The 22,900-nt window shown below is 45.6% G+C and overlaps 1 protein-coding gene across 1 annotated transcript in view; it reads right to left on the minus strand.

The window, feature by feature from the left end:
- Positions 1-2,874, minus strand: part of LOC135887592 (myosin-13) — a 61,110-nt gene extending 58,236 nt beyond the window's left edge. The window contains exons 1-4 of the mRNA XM_065415312.1: positions 2,671-2,874; positions 2,427-2,570; positions 2,176-2,332; positions 19-46 (exon numbers count right to left, since the gene is read on the minus strand). Of these exons, the coding sequence (XP_065271384.1) occupies positions 19-46; positions 2,176-2,332; positions 2,427-2,570; positions 2,671-2,874 (533 nt within the window). The remainder of the gene's footprint in view (positions 1-18; positions 47-2,175; positions 2,333-2,426; positions 2,571-2,670) is intronic.
- Positions 2,875-22,900: the final 20,026 nt, after the last annotated feature.

Here is a 22,900-nt window from a genome sequence, read left to right on the forward strand (position 1 = left end):
GTACTGGAATATACTCACGTGATCAGGATTGACTGGTTATCACGGTCTGAAAATAAAATGGTACAAAGAGCTATCAAATGGGCCGTAGTGCACATTGCATCCTAAAGCCAAACTCTGTTCCACCTCCACCCCCTGGAGACTCCACCAAAACCAGGACACTCTGCCTGGGGGATGATTTTAATGTTCCATTTCCAAAGCTGTGGTCGAAGCTGAGGAAACACCACACTTGACTGGAGCTCGGATGTGCAAAAGGGGCCAGTTACAGAACTGACTGGGCTGGAGCTAGTTTTTTACAAGACTCTGGGTTTTCTATCAATATTTTAAATATTTATTGGCTTAGAGTCAAATTCCCTGCCCTGCTCTGTCCCTAGCTCCCATCTGGAATATGGCGCGTCTCTGTGCTCAGTTGCAGGGCAGGCCCTTAGAGACGGCTGCCAACTGGTGCCGTTAGAGTAGTACCCAAGCTGTTCTAACCTGCCCTGGAGCTAGGGCAGCTCAGAGAATTGGGGAATTGTAACCAGTTCCTTGATGGCCCCCCTTCTCTGCTGCACTGAACATTAACCCCTTAGGCCCTGATTATGTCTCACATAGATATGCAGAGCAGTGCCAAAGCCTGAACCGTCAGGATATGACGCAGACTTCAGTTCTTTCTTAGGAAGTCAGGCTTTCTTGCTCTAGGCAGAAAATATCCTTCCTAGCCTGAGATCTTGACAACTCACAGAAAAGCTAAACTTTCTGGCAGAGGAGATGGCTAACATAATGATACTTGGCGTGGTCTCAAGCCCATTGCCTCTAGGAGTCCCCAGGCAGCAGCCTAACACAGATAAGATTCTAACCCAGGGGTGGGCAAACTTTTTGGCCTGAGGACCACATCTGCGTATGGAAATTGTATGGCAGGCCGTGAATGCTCACAGAATTAGGGGTTGGGGTGTGGGAGGGGGTGAGGGATCCAGCTGGGGGTGCGGGCTCTGCAGTGGGGATGAGGAGCTTGGGGTGCAGGAGGGCGCTCCAGGCTGGGACCAAGGGGTTCGGAGGGCAGGAGGGGGATCAGGGCTGGAGCAGGGGGATGGGGCATGGGAGGAGGTCAGGGGTGCTTATCTCAAGCAGCTCCTGGAAGTAGTGGCATGTCCCCCCTCCAGCTCCTACATGGAGGTGCAGCCAGGCAGCTCTGCACACTGCCCCATCCGCAGACGCCACCCCTGCAGTTCCCATTGGCCACAGTTCCCGGCCAATGGGAGCTGCAAAGCCAGCATTTGGGGCAGGGGCAGTGTGTGGAGTCCCCTGGCTGCCCCTACACGTAGGAGCCGGAGCGGGGACATGCCGCTGCTTCCGGGAGCCACGGCACGTGCGGAGCGAGGTAAGCCCCTGACCCCGCTCCCCAGCAGGAGCTCAAGGGCTGGATTAAAAGGTCTGAAGGGTCGGATATGGCCCCTGGGCTGTAGTTTGCCCACCCATGTTCTAACCCCTCATGAGGGAAGCCATTATTTGTCTCCCCATTTTATAGATGGAGAGACAAAGGTGAGAGAAGGGAAGTGACTTTTCCAACCTGACTCAGTGAGCTACTGAAAAATCTGGGCCTAGAAACTAGAGCTGGGGGGAAAATTTGGACAAATAATTTGCCAAAAAATGCAGTTTTGGTGGACCCAAAACTAGTCAAAAACTTGACCCAATAGTTTCAGCTTGGAAAAAGGTTTTCAAACCACGAATCTATCCCACTTTATAACCTTTAGCCCAGTAGTTAGAGCAGTTGCCTAGAATGTGGAAGACCCAGGTCTGAATCCCCACTCTGGAACAGAGACTTAAGTGCACAGCTTCTGCCCCCCAAGTGAGCAGCCTAACCAGCAGGCTGTACGGGGGTTGGGGCCTCTTAATCTTGCCTGTTGCAGCTGTTCAACTTTGAATACATTCTTAAATGTTTATTGGGCCAGAAGGAAAGAGAACAGCTCTATAGCCTGGTGATTAAGTCACTCCCCAGAAAGGTAGGAAATAAGGAGTCAAATCATCTTGCTGCCTGATTCAGAGCTGAGTACCTTCATCACCAGGCTGTGGTCTCTCGCTTTGGTCCAATGAATATTTAAATATTTATGCTTAAATGCTGAGCTCCGTTAACTGGGCAGCTAGCCCTGCACATCACTGCAAAATACTAGGGTTTTCCCCTCCAGGTAAATGACTCACCAGTTAACATGAACTGATAGGCGTTGTCAGAGATGGAGAAGATGTGGGGTGGGGCCTCTTGACGCTTTTTGCCCCTGTAGCCAGCCACCACCTCAGGGTTGTACACTGGCAGCCACTTGTAGGGGTTGACAGTGACACAGAAGAGGCCTGAGTAGGTCTGTATAAAGAAGAATGGGAGGACTGTTAGTTCTCATGTGCCCATGAGAATTAAATATCTTTATGCAGAAAAGAAGTTTTAAAAATCCATTTACATAGATCATCCAGGCTGCGTAACGCTCTTTGAGGTTATACAAGACAGCAGGCTCATGGAGGTGGGTCATCATCACCATGTCCTCGACTTTATCATATTTGGGAGGATTCATAGGGAAGACTTGGTCATCCTTGGCAGTCACAGTCTGGCAAAACCAGAAGAGAACAGGTGAAGAAAGCTAAGCAAGGAAACTTTCTGAGCTGCAAGAAAATGACTTGAAGCGGATGGTTTAATTTCCTACTTACTCTGTCATCATATGTTTTGACCGTGACTTTGTCACTCTCCCTGCTCTGGATGATTCCTTTCACATACATTTCTTTATCATCGATTACAAAGCAGGCTCCTTTAGCATCAAATGGGCGATTCTGGGCCTCAATCCTCTCCTTCTCAGGCTTCCGCAGATAGGGAGCAGCATCTCCAAAGATTGACATCTCTGCATCTGAACTCATGGCTGAAGTTTGGCTGGGGAACCAAGGATGTGTTTGAAATTCAGCACTGTCTGGCAATGGTCAGTTTCAGTTCCAGGACTTCTGAATGCACACTCTCTTTTTTCCATATTTAGGGACTGGGCTGTGTAAACCATTACCAGGACTGATTGATAGGACTGGGGCCACTACAGGCCTAAGTTCAGTCTGGTGTTAAAAGCAGATAAGGGAATACCTAGAAACAACATCTACATAAAGTCAGTAGGCCTGGATGACGGACATTCTAGGGCTTTTGGGGAATTAGACAATGAAAAAAATTGAACCACTGATGATTGCTTTAGAAATGGCTCGGAGAATTAAAGGTATCAGAGAAATGGGGAGAAAAGCAAAACTGAATCTATCTTAAACAAAAAACGTGATCCTGAAATCCATCATTCTGTAGTCTGAAGGCTTGTCTCCATAGAGACTTATTGCACAGCAAGTCAGGGTGTGAATGTACAGAGCACTAAGGTGCTGTGTGGAACCTGGGCCAAGCACTAAATGTTCTGTAATGAGTAGCTAGTGGAGTCCCATAGGATCCAGTACTAGTCAATATTTTCATTAATGATTTGGATAATGGAGTGGAGAGTATGCTTATGAAATTTGTGGATGACACCAAGCATTTTGGAGAACAGGATTAGAATTCAAATCAGCCTTGAACATTGGAGAATTGGTCTGAAATCAGCAAGATGTAATTCAGTAAAGACAAGTGCCAAAAAGTATATGTAGGAAGGAAAAGTCAAACTCACAACTACAAAATGGGAAATAACTGGCTAGACAGTAGTACTGCTAAAAAGGACCTGGAGGTCACAGTGGATCACTGATTGAATGATAGGCAACAATGTGATGCTGTTGTGAATAAGGCTAATAGAATTCAGGGGTATAGCATGCAAGACATGGGAGGCAATTGTACCGCTCTAGTTGGCACAGGTGAAGCCTCAGCTGCTTAGCTGGAGTATTGTGTCCAGTTTTGGGCTCCACACTTTAGGAAAGATGTGGGCAGGTTGGAGAGAGTCCAGAGGAGAGCAACAACAATGATAAATGGTTTAGAAAACCTGACCTATGGGGAAAGGTGAAAAAAAAAGGGCATGTTTAGATTTGAGAAAAGAAGACTGAAGGTGTATATATTAAGGATTGGTATAAAGATGGTGATGATCAACTGTTCTCCTTGTTTACTAAAGGTAGGACACGAAGTAAGGGGCTTAATCTGCAGCAAGGGAGCTTTAGGTTGGATATTAGGAAAAACGTCCTAACTATAAGGATAGTTACAGTCTGGAATAGGTTACCAAGGGAGGTTGTGGAATCCCCAACTGGAGGGTTTTAAGAATAGGTTAGACAAACAGGGATGGTCTAGGTTTACCATCAGCACAGGGGGGATGGACTAGATGACCTCTCGAGGTCCCGTCTAGCTTACATATGATTACACAGCTGGAGTTATAACAGAATATTAAGCAAAAAACTATGGATCATACCAGCCAAACTAGACTGCTTTTTAAAACAGAGTAACAAAGTTAGTGGAGTTAATAAAGTAATGTTATCTGGATAGGAATAAAGCATTTGATGGAGCATTTCACAAAATGTCACTTACAACATTACTGCGAATATAAATGTTGTCACATGGGGTGAAACTGGCATATGGACCACTGCAATTAATGGAAGGGTAATGTTAAATAGCCACACTGTTAGAAAGGAATTTGCCTAGGAGCTGTACCACAGAGATGGGGGTTAAGCCCAGTTTTATTTTGCATCTGTGTTAATGATCTACAAGAGATGGCAAGCACCACATGGACTAAATCTGCAGATGACGCTGGGATTCGACAAGCCCAGTGTGAGCACAAGACTGACACAAAGGGATCCTGGGGTAGTAGAAATAGGGGCAGAAAACCACAGAAACAATATGATTTAGTCTGGACAAATGCAAACTCCTACACTAGAGGAAAATCTCATCTAAACTGCTGCTATTCAACAGGAGAAGCTGGGGGATTTGGAGACCCAACTCTCATGAATAGTAATGGGAACTCAGCTCCTAAAGCCTATAAACTGCTTTAAAAATCCCTGCTCGAGTGTATAGAGCCTGGATAGGCAACTAAATGGGACATGTAACTATGAGTGTCCAAAGGGAAGTATCCAAAGGGTAGGAACACCAAAGAGTGAGAGAAATCATTTAACACAGAAATTCCTGGGACCGATGGGGTAACATGGAGCACAGAAACTGGAGGCTGAATATTGGGAAATTGTGTGACTGCTGAGATCTATTAAATTGTTGAATACCTTTAAAGAAAGACATGGAAGCATGAAAGTGCATGGGCAGATTGTAGGACACAAGCCTGAGTGTCTGGGCAATCGCCGCTCTAATTTCAATGGCCCATTGGATTCCTGATAGACGTGTGGGCAGCCCCTGCCAATGCTAGTGAGCTCCATCCTGTTTGCCAAAGCACCAGCATTTCCATGAGCATTAGGAAAGAAATGGCCTAGAGCTGCGCTGGCTCCATTAGCTCTATGGGGAAGGTGGAGGGATTGGCCACTGCCATAACACTGGCCCCACTGGCCCCAGAGACCTGTTGTATGGGGAGGAGGCGGACATGCATTTTTCTTCTAGAGGAAATCCCCCAAAGCTAATGCAGCCAGGTATTCACTTCTGGGTAGAACCTCCCGCACTGTGCTGTAAGCTCCTTTCAAAGCAGAGCTCCCTGTTCAGGGTCCAGTGGCGCCACTGAGGGACCCCAGCTTGTTCTGCTGGAGAGGGGTCATGGCAACCTCCACTCCCCCCACTTGAGGGAATGACCTGGGGAAAACACAGACACAGGAACAGCCTAGAGTTTTCATGGAAATGACCAGTCTGATCACAGGTGAATGTGGAGGTAAATTAACCATTTGGACTGCCAAGAATGTGCTCCATTTCCAGAAGGGCCTTTCCATTCTCCTCAGAGCATTTTACTGAGGGACAGATGTGATTATTTTCTAAAAGCAGAGTGGAACCTGTGTGGAATAGAACTGCATTGTATTGGGAAGGCAGGTCACACACTTCTACACGCTGCATGGAGGCCGAGACCTCTAGCAAACACAATCAGCGCCATTCAGAAGCAGAATGAGGGCGAGGGGGGGGAGGGAGAAAGACTTTAACAGGCTCCTCTTACAACAGTCAACGGGCTGATCAACAGGCTGCAAACAATTACAAAGCTGCAGAATACAGTCGGCTGGTTTTGTTTACTTCATATAACAAACCTCTTACTTTTACTTAGCAAAACACAGTGTGCTGGTCGTGCTGGGCTCTCACAGATCATTTTTGGGTTTTGTTTCATTTCTGACAATGGGCTTTGTCATTTAGTTTTATAGCTCCCATTTTGTATTCATCCAATGCACGTTGAATTCTCCTGACAGTTCTCTTCACCCCTTCTGCCCAGAACTGAATCATTCCTTATATTAAACACCATGGAACACGTTCTTGCCAATGAAAAGAGGACACACAATTTCAGGGTACTTGGTTTATAGCAAGTTTATACTACTAGATCATCCATCTAGCTCTTCATTACCACATTGCCCTTGCATTTTTCGTCAGACCTTAAGTGTCTGCCCTTGTAACTGATCCAAGAGTCTGTCCTGTAAGGGCTACAGTGCATGCCAAGCCAGGGTGAGAATCTACAGTGTGATAGCCTGCTGGTTACTGACTGTCCATGTGGACCCTGCTACTACACCCTGAAATTAAAATAAATTATAAATAAATTAATGGAGATATCCTATCTCCTAGAACTGGAAGGGACCTTGAAAGGTCATTGAGTCCAGCCCCCTGCCTTCACTAGCAGGACCAAGTACTGATTTTTGCCCCAGATCCCCAAGTGGCCCCCTCAAGGATTAAACTCACAACCCTGGGTTTAGCAGGCCAATGCTCAAACCACTGAGCTATCCCTCCCCCCCTAGTGCACTTTGATCTGCTGCTGTTTCAAAGCGGAGTAGATCAAAATGCACTAAGGAACTTTTAATACATGGTAGCAGGGTCCACAGGCCAGTTAGTGCAAAGCAGGTGCATATGCCCCGCCTGCCGTGCACTAGCAGACCATGTAGACAAGCCTTTACCGATCCATAAGATATTTAGCAATGGTCAGTTTGATTAGACTCTTGCAGGAAGATGCTAGCACCTGACTGTAGTATGATGAGGTACTTACTGCTAACAAAATCCCAGTCTGTGTATTCCTTACAGTGTTGGCGTCAGGGCTGCCACCTGTCTCTCTGGGCAATATGGACCAGAGCTAATTAGCACAACATCTTACTTCTACCTTTCTAAGGTCTGCCTGCTCTGCTACAAGGTGGGAATTGCTAGGCTGGCAGGAAGGCTTAGGTACATTCTGCTGACACTGGTAAAACTAATCCCATTGGTAATTCATGAACAAATTCCCAGCTTGCCCAGGAGCTTCAAAGCGCAAGGTCAGCATGTGCTAGCTGGAGAGATCGGCCAGTACTGCACACCAGACAGCATTTCATCTTGTGTGTAAACTACACACATTGCTCAGGGATATCGGCACAGGTACACACTGCATTTAAAATGACTCTTACCTTCAGTAACCCAAGGAGGCAAACTGTGTTCGGTATCTCCTTATGGTGTTGAAAGGAAAGGAAAGGAAAAGAAAGTTAAATCCAAGAGAGTTCATTGTCTTGGTTATCTAGTAGCTTAGTGTCTTTTACCATCTACTCTGAGTATTACTGTACTACACAGCTGAATAATAGGATTGTAGAAAAGGGAGCATGTTTCCCATTTCATGTATAATTGCTCTTAACCATTAAACTACATAGGAGTTCCTCTGGACTACCAATTTGGATCCGAGAACCGCATGTATCCCCCTATCTTACTGTAAACTATTGACATTAGAACGCTGAACCAGCGAACTGAGATGCTGGGAAAGGTCAGATGCATTAAATATATTGTCCTGCATCAACACCTGCACTGTTAGCTTTTTTGTGCCCGTGGCAGGCTAAAAGGTGGTGAAGTGTGCTGAGGGGCCTCCTTCTGCTCCTGTCACCACAGCCACATGTGCGCAGCATGGGACAATTCTCTCTTACACTAAATGTGAGTGTATCCAGAGTGTCAGAAATGGGGAGTGGGACAGATCTTGCTCTTCCCTGATCCCTCATGCTCTTCAGCTGAGCAACATCGAAGTCCAGGAGTGTGGGCAGGCATCTGAGACTTACCTTGAGATGCTGAGCTGACAAAGAATAAGGGAGCCTTAGCCCTAGCCTCTTTATACCCTGTCATCTGCCAACACAGCACTCTACCCCTCTATTTTTGGTGAATAATAATTTACTCTTTAGTTGTAAATGTGTTGAAGCTCTGATCTGTCACTCTCTGTTAATTACTGAGAGACATGATTGGCTGAAGGTTGCATGGAGTCAGCTGCTCTGAGATTTTTTTGCTTAGTCACACGCGTTGCCCTCTGAAAGGCTGCGGCCGGCCTGGGGGATGGAGGAAGCTGGGAAAAGTCCCTGATAATCCCAAATAAGGGAATTGTCTGCACCCGACCTTGGGAGATTACTTCAACCAGTTAGAGATTTCTCTTCAAAATGTAGGCTTCACAGATTGTAGCTGTCTAGTGCAAATCACACTATCCATCTACCATTGACAATGATAGAGAAATAGGAAAATATAGCATGTGAGGTGTGATTCTCATTTACACTATTCCCCCTTTTCACCTGTCTGCCAGGGTGACGCACTTTGACTCGTTCACTCCCATGTTAGCGCCCCTTTACACGTACCACCATACCCTGGTGCCTGCACCCCACTTGGAATGATAGTGGAAGGGAGCCCCTTCCCTCCTGCAGATGCAGAAGTCTCAGCATGGGGTCCCCTCCTTCATCCAGGAGTGGTAGCAGGGCCCACTTCCTCTTAGGAACAGCAAGGGAGGAAACAAGGGGTCCCCTCTGCCCCTGGAGAGGCAGGGAGCTCTAGTATTTGCCTCAGCTACCATGATGTATCTGCTTGGTTGAGTGAGTGGGCCAGGCCTGCTGCACTTTCCCCTCCCTCCTGTGGCACCCCAGAGCATGAAGGGGGCTGTTTTCCCCTTACAGAGCTATCGTTTCAGGCTCTCTGAAGATGCAGGCAGTTGTCATTGCATCGGTTACACTCAGGTCATATTCTCAAACTTTTGTTTGCAAACATAAGGGCTAGAATTTACTCTTAAAAAAAACAGAAAGCTGAGATTCAGCTGGAATCCCTAGCCCTGTGTCTTAATCCTAACCTGAAAATATATTGAGAAGATATTTTCCTATTCCTACAATGTTATGTGGTGAGGACCTTCTAGTAATGACACAAGAAAAAGAAAAATGCTCCCTTTATAATGTAAACCAGTAAGTGTGTGTGTGTGTGTGTGTGTGTGTGTGTGTGTGTGTGTGTGTGTGTGTGTGTGTGTGTGTGTGTGTGTTGTATGGAGTGTGTGTGTGTGTGTGTATGTCTGATAGTTTCATAGAGTTTAAGGCCAGAAGGGACCATTAGATCATTTAGTCTGACCTCCTATGCATCACAGGCCATTACATTTCATCCAGTTACCCCTGTATTAATTCCAAAAATTTTAGTTAAACCAAAACATTTCAGCCTTTGGGAGGCTAAATTGTGTGCCACAGGTGTAGACCAAGAGAGCCTGAGGTGTCAGCAGCACCAAAGGCCATACCAGTGGCCTAGGCCCCTGGAGTGGCAGGGAATTAATATGGTGAGTTAGGCCCGTAGGGTCCAGCAGACAAACCATGCTGCAGAGAAAGGTGAAAACCCCCAAGGTCCCTGCCAATCTGATCTGGGAGAAAATTCCTTCCTGACCCCTAATCTGCCAATCAGTTAGATCCTGAGCATGTGAGCAAAAAAAAAGGATTGTCTACCACCTCACAGCATTGGCCCACCCTGTTCAGCATCCCATCTCCAGCTGTGGCTAGTCCTGATACTTCAGGGAAAGGCAAAAGTAACTAGAATACATCAGGTCAATTATGCCTTGGGTGGGGCGGGGGAAGGAGAGAAGATTCCTTCCTGACCCCTTCAGGCAACTGACTGAAGCCTGAGATTTTATTATTGTCATTATCTTAAAGCAGAGCTGCAAGTGTTCTGAGCATGTTGAGGATAATGCAGGCAATCCCATTCTCCCCACAGCCCATAAAGGAAGAGGATGAATATGGTGACTCATTGAAACACAAGCTCCAAAGCCAGAAGGGACCACCCAGTCTACTTACACACACACACACACACACACACACACACACACACACACACACACACACACACACACACAGACCATAGAATTTCTCCCAGAAACTGGATTAAAGTACATCGTTCAGAAAGATATCTTGTCTCATCTTGTACACTGAAAACAATAGTGAGTCAACCATCTCCCCTGCTAAGCAGTTCCAATGTTTAATTACCCTCACTGCTTGGAAATTGCATCTCATTTCACGGTTGAATTTGTCAAACTTCAACTTCCAGCCATTAGATCTTGTTTTGCCAATGTCAATAAGGTTGAAAAGCCCCCTGCTCTCAGATCTCTGTTCCATGATGTGTCAGTGCCTAGACACAGTGATCACATCACCTCTCAGACTTCTCTCCAATAAGCTGAAGACGTTGAGCTCCTTAAGCCTCACATCATAAGGCTTCTTTGTTTTCCAGCATCTGGATCATTTTAGTGGCCGCTCCTTTGAACTCTCTCCAGAATTTCCACATCCTTCTTGAAGTATGGACACCAGAACTAGACACAGTATTCTAATTGTGGTTCTACCAATGCAGCGTACGCAAGCAATAATCACTGCCCTTCTGTTACACAGAGGCCCACTGGTGGTTCATTGCTCTGTGTCAGCATCTTGTGTCAGGCCTGACAGACTCACTAGACCTCACACACTGGTGTCATAATATAGACCCAGAAAGTGGCCTGTAAGGTACCAGCTACAAACTAGTAACACACTGGTTCCGAAAATCCTTGCATGATGTATGTACGGGCTGTGCACAAAGAGTTCTGGACGTGTGCTGTAATTATGTCCTTAAAATGTGTTTGGCAAGCAGTGCCTAAGCCCAGTCTGCTCTCGACAAAGGAATATGGATGTACTTGTCTGACCAGCCTGGCCATCAGGCAAAGACAATGAAAAAAACATTTACATACAAGGTAAACAAAGCTATCAAGCTAACAAGCAGGGGAGAAGAGCGCAAGACATCTCTTCCCAGCCTGAGTAAAGGAACTTTAGCTGAGAATACATGTAAAAGGTTTACTGGGCTATAAAGACAGGGGGTCTGAACCTCAAATGATAAGCAATTGAATCAACTGATTGTAAACAATATTACTGTGTTTTGAAAGTATATTGAGTAAGGTCTTTTATGAAAGCCTGTGACACACAAGTGGTTAATGTCATTGTGAAATGTCTGTATTAACTTTATATGAGAATTATGGATATTCATTGATATTATGCTTTAAAGTCTGTGACTGTTTTTCTCTCAGACAGGAGGGAAGGCAGCTATCTATGTGTCTCCAATGTAAATTAAGCAGTGTGGAATCAAAACAATGGAAGCCCTATTTACATACAAATCAGCAGAGGGGAGGGAAGTCAACAGGAAGAGAAGACCAGCAGGAAGCCATCCTTCCGCTTGGAGCAGGGTCAGTGAACTATGGGAAATATAAACAGAAACAGAAAGCCTTTTTGGTATCCATCATTGGGGGAATAAAGGGGTCAGAGCTTTTGAATTCACAGAATGTTGGATCCTTCAGCCAAGGTGGTTGCAGTCTCTGGGAACTGACTATAGGTGATAAACCTGCTTTGTCAAAGATTGTAACTTGCTGAACTTAAGTTTTAGGCTTAGAAGCATATTTTTACTTTTGTTTGCTTGTCACCCTTTCTATCTTTCTTTATTCCTTAGACTTGGTGTCACTAAAATCTATGATTTTTTGTGTAATAAACTTGTTTTACTTTACTATAAACCGAATCGGTGCTATGACTGAAATAAGAGTGTTTGTCAAACCCCAGTTAAATTAATGAGCTGCAGTGTAATGTCTCTTTATAGGAGCAATGAATTTAACAACTTCAATAAGTGTTCAGTGAGAGGGCTGGACAATTTGGGGAAAATTCAGGACTGGGAGGGTGCTGGCGTCATTCTGCAAAGAGTAACTGGGCTGTAGAAGCCTTGCTGTGACTGAATGCTTGTCTGCTGGCTGTTGGTGTCAGGGCTATGAGCTGCAGCAGCATAGCATTGAAGGTACCCAGAGTTGCAGGGCAGGCGGTGACGTGGCCCTTTACTGCTCTGGATTGAACCCCAAAGCGTCACACCTACTTCTACTTGATATTCTGTTTTTGTATATCCAAGAATCTCATTAGCCTTTTTTGCCACAGCATTGCACTGAGAGTTCATGTAGAGGCAATTATCTACAATGAGCCCTTCTCTGAGGCTTTGTTTTCCAGGACAGAGTCTCTCATCCTGTAGGTATAACCTGTGTTCTTGGTTTCCAGATGTATTATTATTTGGCTGTATTAAAACACATTTTGTTGGATTGTGACCACTTAACCAGGTGACTGATCCCTCTGTAGCAGTAACCTGTCCTCATTATTTGCTGTCCCACCAATCTTTGTGTCATCTGCAAACTTTACCAGCAAAGGTTCTATATCATCATCTAGATTGTTGATAAAAATATTAAATAGTGTTCGACCAAGAAACAATCCCTGGGAAACCATGCTAGAAACAGCCAGACTTATTGATGTCTCTCCATTTGCAACTACATTCTGAGATCTTCAATGAGCCAGGTTATTTTTTTTATCAATTTTATGTGTGCCCTGTTAGTTTCATATAATACAACCTTTTTAATCAAAATGTCATGTGATACTAAGACAAATGCCTTGCAGAAATCCAAATATACTATACCAACACAGTTACCTTTATCTACCAGACCTGTAATCCTGTCAAAAAAGGTTAGTTTGACAAGACGTGCCTTCCATGAAACCATGCCAACTGCATTAGTTATATTTGTAGCTGCAATGCGGCAGAGTGGCCTTCCTCTGGACTTGAGAGTGAGAGACCACTACCCTCCCCTGATGGGCGGAGCCAAACTCTCCCCCCTCGCCGGAAGTTCCAGGGTAGGACAGGAAGTATAAAGTTCAGTGGATCTTGCTTCTAGGAAGCCGAGCCTTTTGCAGGACCTGAGCAGACCAGTGTCCTACTGCCTGAAGAGATGGAGGACCCTGAGGCACCCACCCTGTGCATCTTGGGGAATACCTGGGGACCTAGACATGGTGGGGAAGTCTCAGACCTTGGGTGAGCCAATACACTTGCCCAACTCCAAAGACAGGCTCAGGCGGCCAGAAATAGTTTTATCTGTGGGTGCTTTGGGCACCTTCAACATGACTGTCCCATGATGTACTGCAGTTTCGACCAGGAATGGACCAGGGAGTCTAGGACCTGTAAGCAGCCCTTGGGTAAGGTGATGATTCCCCTCAATGTGGACAAAATCCAAGTCTCTGGCCTTATTGACTCCAGATGCAGACAGACTCTCATCCACCAGGACTACATCAAGCCCCCAGACCCACCTCTAGGAATCATCTGGCTGCAATGCATCCATGGGGATGTGAGCTCTACTCCAAAGCGTGTGTCACCATAACGGTGAAAGGAGAGACACAGGACATGACGATAGGCCTGGTGCCGAGACCAGCATTCCCCGTCATCTTGGGCCATGACTAGAGGGGGTTTGCTGCCAATGTTGGGTCCCAACATCCTGAAGTAACCTTTGAGGGAGAGGCCTTTGAGAAAGTGGATGAGGCGCCTGAGGACCCCGACCCGAATGGCCAAGAAAACCGAGATCCTGACTGCGAACTCCACCGCCCTTGCCGATGAAGAGGTCACCCCGGCAGCCTGTTCGTGAAGAGGCCTTGAATTTGGGGGCAGACTTCAGTCAGGACCAAAGGGAGGATCCCACACTCAGTCAGGTCTATGAGCAGCTGGCTCGCATCAATGGGACCATGACCGAGCCCCATCAAATGACGCTGTATCCCCCACTTTGAATTGACCAGTGACTTGCCTTTACTGGATCAACCACAACCCTTCTGGGCTCAGCTTGTGGTACCCCAATGCCACCAATGCGTGGTCTTGCGACTCGCCCATGACATTCCAGCAGCTGGCCACCTGGGTCATGAGAAAACATTAGCGTGAGTCCTGGCCTAGTTCTTCTGGCTCAGGGTGCACCAGGAGGTGAAAGATTCTGCGACTCCTGTTCCGAATGCCAGCTCGTGGCCCTGTGTGGAGTGCCAAAGGCTCCCTTCATCCTGTTGTCAGTGATTAGCACCTCATTCAAGAAGTTCACCATGGACCTCATGGGGCCCTTCACAAAGAGCATCATGAAGTTCAAATATATCCTGGTGGTTTTAGATTATGCCACCTGGTTTCCCAAAGTTATCCCCCTTTGAAACGTCCTGGCATGAACCATAGATGAAAAAACATGAAATCAGTTTTTTGGTCCAACAGGGTTAAGTCAAATCACTGCTAATAAAGTCTGTTGAAGACACAAAGATCATTGGGGCCCTAAATATTATGAGAACAAACCTCTGATGCAGAACAATCTGGATCACTTTGAAAGCTGGGCAGTTAAACAACATTAATTTTAAGGCAGCCATACGCAAGGTTATAGATCTAGGAACAAATAGAGTAGGTCACACTGAAAGGCTGGGAACCTGCATCCTGGGAAGCAGAGACTTTGAAAAGAATGTAGGGGTCATGAACGCCCGGTGCAATGCTGTGACAAAAAGACTTAATGTGCTTCTTAGCTGTATAAAAGTAATATTGACTAAGAGTAGGGAGGTGATATTATCCTGTATGCAATGCAGGGGAGACTATTGCTGGATACTGTGTTTAATTCTGGTATCCACACTTGAACAAGGATGTTAAAAAACTGGAGAGGGTTAAAAGAAGAGCTGCAAAAAACCCTCCAACTCTGGAGAATAAGCCTTATGACAAACGATTTAAGGCATTCAATCTATTTATCAGAAAAAGGGTGCTTACCAATTGCTTGCTGTTCATAAATTGCATAGTCAATTGCTTGGCCAGACGTTGGTTTGTTATAAAATATATTCAAGAGACCAAATAACCAATATCAGTCAGGTTTATTGCTATAAGCCAGTAATAATATAGTACAGGAAAAAGGTTCTATATGATGGCAGTCTCCAGGAAGCCATCTTATGCAGTGATGTTTCATTCACCTTACAGAGAAGGGGTGCACCCAGAGATACACATTTCAGTTGGTATTATTTATATGATGATTTTACAAGTTACGTGCCTCTTTACACATCACTAAAATCCATCAGTTTGTCCCAGTTACCTACATTGTTGTTCCTTCCTTTTCTTTATTTTGAATACCAGCATTCTAGGTACTGGTCAATGTAGCTGTGATTCATCACGGTTGCCTTGACCGAGGACTTTTGCTGCTGGATAGAGATAGTTGGCATGAGGAGGATTTTGCTTCCTTGAATGACCCCACTTGCTGAGGGACTATTCAGAAGGAATGTGTCAGGCTAACATCTTGGCGTTATTTCCAACCACACCAGTTCAATGGACACTGACAAGGTACAAAAAAATGTCAGCTGCAAACTTTGTGCACTTGTTTGTCCTACAAAGCCATTGCCCTTGTGGGCAAAAGAGCTGATCATTCACTTCCCTGTTTACAGGGCTGTCAGCAGGACTCCACAGTTGCTTGAAGATGGTGCAGAGTACAGGAACACACCTGCTCGCAGCACAGAGCCGCTTTGATCACATTACAGCTACCCAGTATTCTTTACACTGCACGCATGCGATGAGATGGCTGCTGGACTTTAAATTGACCTTTTTTTATTCTTAAAGTAGGTTCTGGCACTGTCCAAGACCTCCTCTTAGAGCTTTGTCCTGGTGAGTATCTGCATTCCCCTGCCCACACCTGAAAGGTGTGTCATCATTGCACCATTGCAAGTGCTCGTGCGATTACTGTGATGGCACTGGGGGTAGCACTGCCAGTTTCCAGAAGGGCTGAACACCTGCAGCTCCTGTCTGGGGCTTTGTATAGAGTTGTGGGTGCTCAGCATTAATGAAAATCAGCCCCAAGTATCTGTTGTTGAGCACCCAAAATCAGCAGCAACTTGTGAAAATTTGAGTCCAGATATTTGAGAGAGACAGGTGAGGAGCAGAGGAAATGGCAGATTAGCCTCTGACTCTGAGAATGGACAATTTAGGGCCTAATACAAAGCCGACTCTAATCAATGTAAAGACTCCCAGAGGTTTCAATGGGGTTTAGATCAGGCCCTAAGACATTTTAACCTCTGTTCTTAACTGCTATAATGATATATGTATTTATAATGCTGCTCGCCCTCTGCAGCCATGGGGTCATGAAATCCTGGCCCAGAGTAAGGAAGACAGAGAAGAATGTTTATCTCCCCTGGATGCAACTCCTCCTGCAGCAGTCTGCCAGAGAGAAGGTTGGTAAGAGAAGAGGAACCCAGACAAAGATGTTGTTTTTGCTTCTTCTGTGCTGCGGAAAGCAGTCACCCTTTGGAGAAACAGGAGACATTGAAAATGAGACGTGTCCATCAGAACATATGGGCACAGCCAGAGAGGTAAGGGAATAATCCAGGAACCATTTGTACTGTCAGATGTCAAGAATGACCCATTAGCTTTTTAGCTGCTAGTTAAACTAGCTCAACTGACCTAACTTGAGTGGGGGGGAAAGCACCTTTTGTCCCAGTCTAGACAAGACCTAAATGACTACATGTGGTGAGGAGAAGCAATGAATTAGGGCCTCACTCTTTACCTTGGTCAGCATTTTCAACCCCAATCCAGCACTACAACTGCTGAGGCTCCCATGTTGTTTCCTTCCCTCTGGATAACTGGATTGACTGGCCGCTACATCAACAGACCATTAACTTGAGTCTTTTGTCTAAAGCAGTGGTTCTTAACCTTTACTGCAGCCTGCACCCCTTTGGTTCTCAAAATATGTTCGCGCACCGCTTATCAAAAATCAAAATATGTTCTCACACCCCTTAAACCTAGATATATTTTTGTTTGTATATTACAGTAATCGTTAAAAATGTATAATGTTAATAAATTCATAGGTTTGATGAAACAAAGTAGTTGTACTTATGTGCCTGTGCTTAATTTGTGTTTTCAATGATTTACCTTCTAAAAATCTGGCATGTCTCGCACCCCCAGAAAGGGCATCTCGCACCCCCAGGGGGTATGTGCACCCCAAGTTAAGAACCACTGTTCTAAAGCCATCCCTGACAGGTGTTTGTCCAACCTGCTCTTCAAAACCTCCACTGATTGGGATACCACAACTTCCCTTGGTAACCTCTTCTAGTACTTATCTAGCCTTACAGTTAGAAAGCTTTTCCTAATGTCTAATCCTGATGTCGATTAAGTCCATTACTTCTTCTCCAACCTTCAGTGGACATGGAGAACAACTGATCACTGTCCTCTTTATAACAGCCCTTAACATATTTGAAGACTATTATCAGGTCCCCCCTCAGTCTTTTTTTCTCAAAACTAAACATGCCCAGTTTTTTTAACATTTCCTCATAGGTCAGGTTTCCTAAACTTTTTATTACTTTTGTTGCTCCTCTGGGGTCTCCCCAGTTTATCCACCTCTTGTGACACCCAGAACTGGGCATGGTATTCCAACTAAGGCCTCACCAGTGCCAAGTAGAGCAGGACAATTTCCTTCTGTGTCTTATATAAAGCATTCCTGTTAATATACCCCAGAATGATATTAGCCTTTTTTGCAACTGAATCATGTTGTTGACTCATTTAATTTGTGATCCACTATAACCCCCAGATTCTTTTCAGCAGTACTTCCGCCTAGCCAGTTATTCCCCATTTTGTAGTTGTGCATTTGATTTTTCCCTCCCAACTGAAGTACTTTACATTTGTCTTTGGAATTTAATTTTGCTGAATTCACACCAATTCTCCAATTTGTCAAGGTTGATTTGAATTCTAATCTTGTTCGCCAAAGTGCCTGCAACCCTCCCCATTGGTGTCATCTGCAAATTTTATAAGCAAACTCTCCATTCCATTATCCAAATCATTAATGAAAATATTGAATAGTGCCGCTTATTTAGTCTGCAGAAGAGAAGAGTGAGGGGGGATTTGATAGCAGCCTTCAACTACCTGAAGCAGGGTTCCAAAGAGGATGGAGCTAGGCTGTTCTCAGTGGTGGCAGATGACAGAACAAGGAACAATGGTCTCAAGTTGCAGTGGGGGAGGTCTTGGTTGAATATTAGGAAAAACTATTTCACTAGGAGGGTAGTGAAGCACTGGAATGGGTTACCTAGGGAGGTGGTGGAATCTCCATCCTTAGAGGTTTTTAAGGCCTGGCTTGACAAAGATCTGGCTGGGATGATTTAGTTGGGGTTGGTCCTGCTTTGAGCAAGGGTTGGACTAGATGACCTCCTGAGGTCTCTTCCAACCCTAATCTTCTATGATTCTATGATCCCATGTCCCCAGGACAGACCACGATGGGACTCCACTAGATACGTCCTCCCAGTTTGACAGCAAATCATTGATAAGTATTTTTTGAGTATGGTCTTTCAAGCAGTTGTGCACCCACTTCATAGTAATTTAATCTAGACCACATTTCCCTAGTTTTCCCTGGTTTTCTTATCAGAATGTCGTGTGGGACTATGTCAAAAGCCTCACAAAAATCAAAATATATCATGTCTACTGCTTTGCCCCAGCCACTAGGTCAGTGATCCCATCAATGAAAGAAATTAAGTTTTTTTGGCATGATTTGTTCTTTACAAATTCATCTTGACTATTCTTTATTACCCTTTTATCCTCTAGGTGCTTACAAATTGATTGCTGTTCATAAATTGTATAGTAAATTGCTTGACAACACTTTGGTTTGTTATAAAATATATTCAAGAGACCAAATAACCAATATCAGTCAGATTTATTGCTATAAGCCAGTAATAATATAATACAGGAAAAAAGTTCTATAAGATACTAGTCTCCAGGAAGCCATCTTATGCAGTGATGTTTCATTCACCTCACAGAGAAGGGGTGTGCCCAGAATTACACATTTCAGTCAGTATTATTTATATGATGATTTTACAAATTACACATCACTAAAATCCAACCCATCAGTTTGTCCCAATTACCTACATTGTTGTAACTACATTTGAGTGCACAATGTATGGTTTTGTGCCTGCAAATGTTCATTTTCTGAACATAGTAGGCACTGTTGTATTTTTCAGAGACAGTTGTATTCAGCTTTGAAAATGTGGTGCTCAAAATTTTATCTGACATGAGAAAAGAATTTGTTTGTTTGACTTAAAATGATGATCTTTTCTCTTTCTCAAAATAGTATTTTAAATTATTCAAAGTTGGAGAGAAAATTAACCAATACGTGAACAACATAAATTTCAAGCGAGAGACCTTTGATCATTCTTGCTGGTTCTCTGCACTGGTTCTCTGTTTTTGACACTCCTATGAAGGGCAGATTGACTTCATAATAGACTTTGATAGATTCCTTTCTAAAAATATATTTGCATACTTATTTCACAGCTGCCATCACTATCCTGAACACAAGAATAGTTTCCACTGTAAGAGCAGCATGGGCAGGAAAAGAGTCTGACAGCTGGTTGCTAAACACTGCAAAAGGTAGTCAGTCTGTACATCACAAGTTATCGGGAAATGATGCTCACTACAATAAACCTGTCACTTGGTCATCTCCCAGCACAAACCTGAAAAATAACCATGATCTTGTGTCTTTAGAGCTGCTTTTTGATTCGGTAGCCAAACCAAAAAAAAATAAAAATAAAAAAACAGTAGGTTCAAGTCAGCCAAATCTTTCTTTTTTACTTTCAAGGTTTTCTAATCTTTTTAAATAATAAAATTCAAAACAAAAAGTTATTTTGACTTAAAAGATTGAAATGTTTAATTGGAAAAAATATTTTTGACTGAAACAACTCAGTGAATTCAATACAAATTCCAGGCAGCCGCCCAACAGGAGACAGTACAGCTGCAGCAGGAGACCAATTGCCTGCTGATGAGCCAGGCCGCCCAGGACCGCGCCATGCTGCAGGAAATGGTGAACCAGATGAAGGCCCTTACGGTGCCGAGCCATGGCTGTGATGGGATACGGACTGTACTGGCCAGCAACTGCCTGCAGAAAATGATGCAGGAGGATGATGCGGAGGCGTACCTCTTGGCCTTCAAGAGGGGAGCCCTATGGGAGGCCTGGCCCCGAGATCAGTGGTCTGGCATCCTCGCCCTGTTCCTGTGTTGGGAGGCCTACAATATGGCCGTGGAGGCTGTGGCAGACTAACCCCAGCTGAAAGCAGAGATCCTGGCCAAATCCGGAGCAACGACAGCATTGCGAGCCCAGAGGTTCCATGAGTGGCTGTATAGTGAGGACAAGGCACCATGGTGACAACTTTTTGACCCAATCCACTTGACCCGGAAGTGGCTGTGGCCCGACGCCCTCAGCTCTGAGAAAATGATGGAGCTCCTGGTGCTGGGGGCTCAAGCCTGGGTTGGCCAGAATGACCCTTCCACCTGGTAGAGAGACAGCTGGCAGCCCGTGAACTGTTCCAGACCCCAGGAGATGAGGCATGACAGACCAGGAAGCCAGTCCCAACCCTGAGGCCCTGGACTGTCGAGAACACCAGGAGAGCCATAACTGGAAGGAGGGGCGCTGAGGAACAGCCCGAGGCCCTGAAGGGACCAGGGGGCTTGGGAGAAGGGGGTTGGGGGAGTGGGCCGAATAGCCCAATGCAGAAGGTGACAACCAGGGTAAGGTATCAGTGTTACGAGTGTGGGGAATTGGGGCACATAGCAGCCCAGTGCCCCTACAGGAAGGAGCCCATGCAGTGCAATCTGGGGTATCACGGGGAGGAATGTAGCCTAATCAGCCTGGTGGGGGTCGCAACGACCCCACGTGGGTACATGAGATCGGTAAAAATGAATGGCATCGAGACCATAGCTTTGGTGGATTCTGGGAGTGCTGTCACACTGGTCTCGGGGAAATTAGTGGGGCAAGAACAACTGACATGGGCCAAAACCACAGGAGTAATGTGTGTCCATGGCACCATAAATTTCTACCCCACGATCCCAGTGAGGGTTGAGATCCAGGGGAATATTACCAAGGTGACCACAGGGGTGGTCTCCGGACTTCCCTACCCGGTCTTAATCGGGACTTCGCAGGGTTTGAGAACCTACTCCCCCCAATAGAGCCAGGGGAGGGCAGCAACCCCCAGACTGAGATTGAGGCACCCACACATAGCCCCGCTCGAACTTTCACCAGACTTGCCCAAGAATTATTTTCACCCTCCAGGAAGCCCCAGAAATCTAGGTGGGAAAGGAGGTTAAATAAAAGGTTAGGAACCAGGATTTTGGTGGGGAACCAGAAAGCCACCCTGGTTGGCAGGCAAATCTATTCAGGAGGCCAGGAGACAGCTCGGACCAGTGAGGACCTGGAGGCAGTCCCCAGCACCAATAGGAGCAACTCAGGGGGCAGAGTTGAAACTGATCCCATAAAATTAGGCCAGATCGGTCCTGCATGTGAGAATTTTGGGCAGGACCAAGCCTATGACCTACTATATGCGAACATGAGGGAGGAGGTAGTGGAGATAAACGGCATGCCCGCAGAGGGGAAAACCAAAGGCCCAGAGCCATACTACATGGTCAAACACAATCTGTTGTACCACGTAGCCCAAATATGGGGTGGGGGGAGAAGTAGAGCAGGTCTTAGTACCACGGAAGCACACAAGGGCAGTGTTAGAGCTAGCTCACAGCCATTTATTTGGAGGACACCTAGGAGTAGATAAGACCCTGGATAGAGTCCTAAGGAGGTTTAACTGGCTAGGAGTACGGGTGGAAGTCTAGTGCTATTGCACCTCCTGCCCAGAATGCCAGATGCACAGCCCCTGGCCTCACTTACGGGCCCCGTTGGGGCCCTTGCCTGTTATTGAAGTCCCTTTCAAAAGGATAGCCATGGACCTAGTGGGCCCTCTAGAAAGATCGTCCTAGAACCACTGAAGCATACTTATCATCCACACCACACAGTACCCAGAAGCCATCCCCCTAAGAAGCCCCATGTCCAAAGCAATAGCAAAAGAACTGGTCCAGGTTTTCACTAAAGTAGGCATCCCTAAGGAGATCCTGAATGACCAAGGGATTCCCTTCATGTCAAAATTAATTAGGGACATATGTACCCTACTCCACATCCAGTCCTTGCAAACCTCAGTCTACCAACCTCAAACAGATGGTCTGGTAGAGCGATTTAATCATACCCTCAAAAGCATGATCCAGAAAGTAGTGGCCCGGGACAGAAAAGACTGGGATACCCTTCTACCGTACCTGATGTTTGCAATACAGGAGGTTTCCCAGGTGACTACTGGATTCATAGAATCATAGAATATCGGGGTTGGAAGGGACCTCAGGAGGTCATCTAGTCCAACCCCCTGCTCAAAGCAGGACCAATCCGCAACTAAATCATCCCAGCCAGGGCTTTGTCAAACCGGAGCTTAAAAACCTCTAAGGAAGGAGATTCCACCACCTCCATAGGAACCCATTCCAGTGCTTCACCACCCTCCTAGTGAAAATGTTTTTCCTAATATCAAACCTAAACCTCCCCCACTGCAACTTGAGACTGTTACTCTTTGTTCTGTCATCTGGTACCTCTGAGAACAGTCTAGATCCATGCTCTTTGGAACCCCCTTTCAGGTAGTTGAAAGCAGCTATCAAATACCCCCTCATTCTTCTCTTCTGCAGACTAAACAATCCCAGTTCCCTCAGCCTCTCCTCATAAGTCATGTGCTCCAGCCCCCTAATCATTTTTGTTGCCCTCTGCTGGACTCTTTCCAATTTTTCCACATCCTTCTTGTAGTGTGGGGCCCAAAACTGGACACATTACTCCAGATGAGGCCTCACCACTGCCGAATAGAGGGGAATGATCACGTCCCTCGATCTGCTGGCAATGCCCTACTTATACAGTCCAAAATGCCATTAGCCTTCTTGGCAACAAGGTCACACTGTTGACTCATATCCAGCTTCTCGTCC

The sequence above is a fragment of the Emys orbicularis genome, chromosome 13 (genome assembly GCF_028017835.1).
Source record: "Emys orbicularis isolate rEmyOrb1 chromosome 13, rEmyOrb1.hap1, whole genome shotgun sequence".
Lineage (NCBI taxonomy): Eukaryota > Metazoa > Chordata > Testudines > Emydidae > Emys > Emys orbicularis.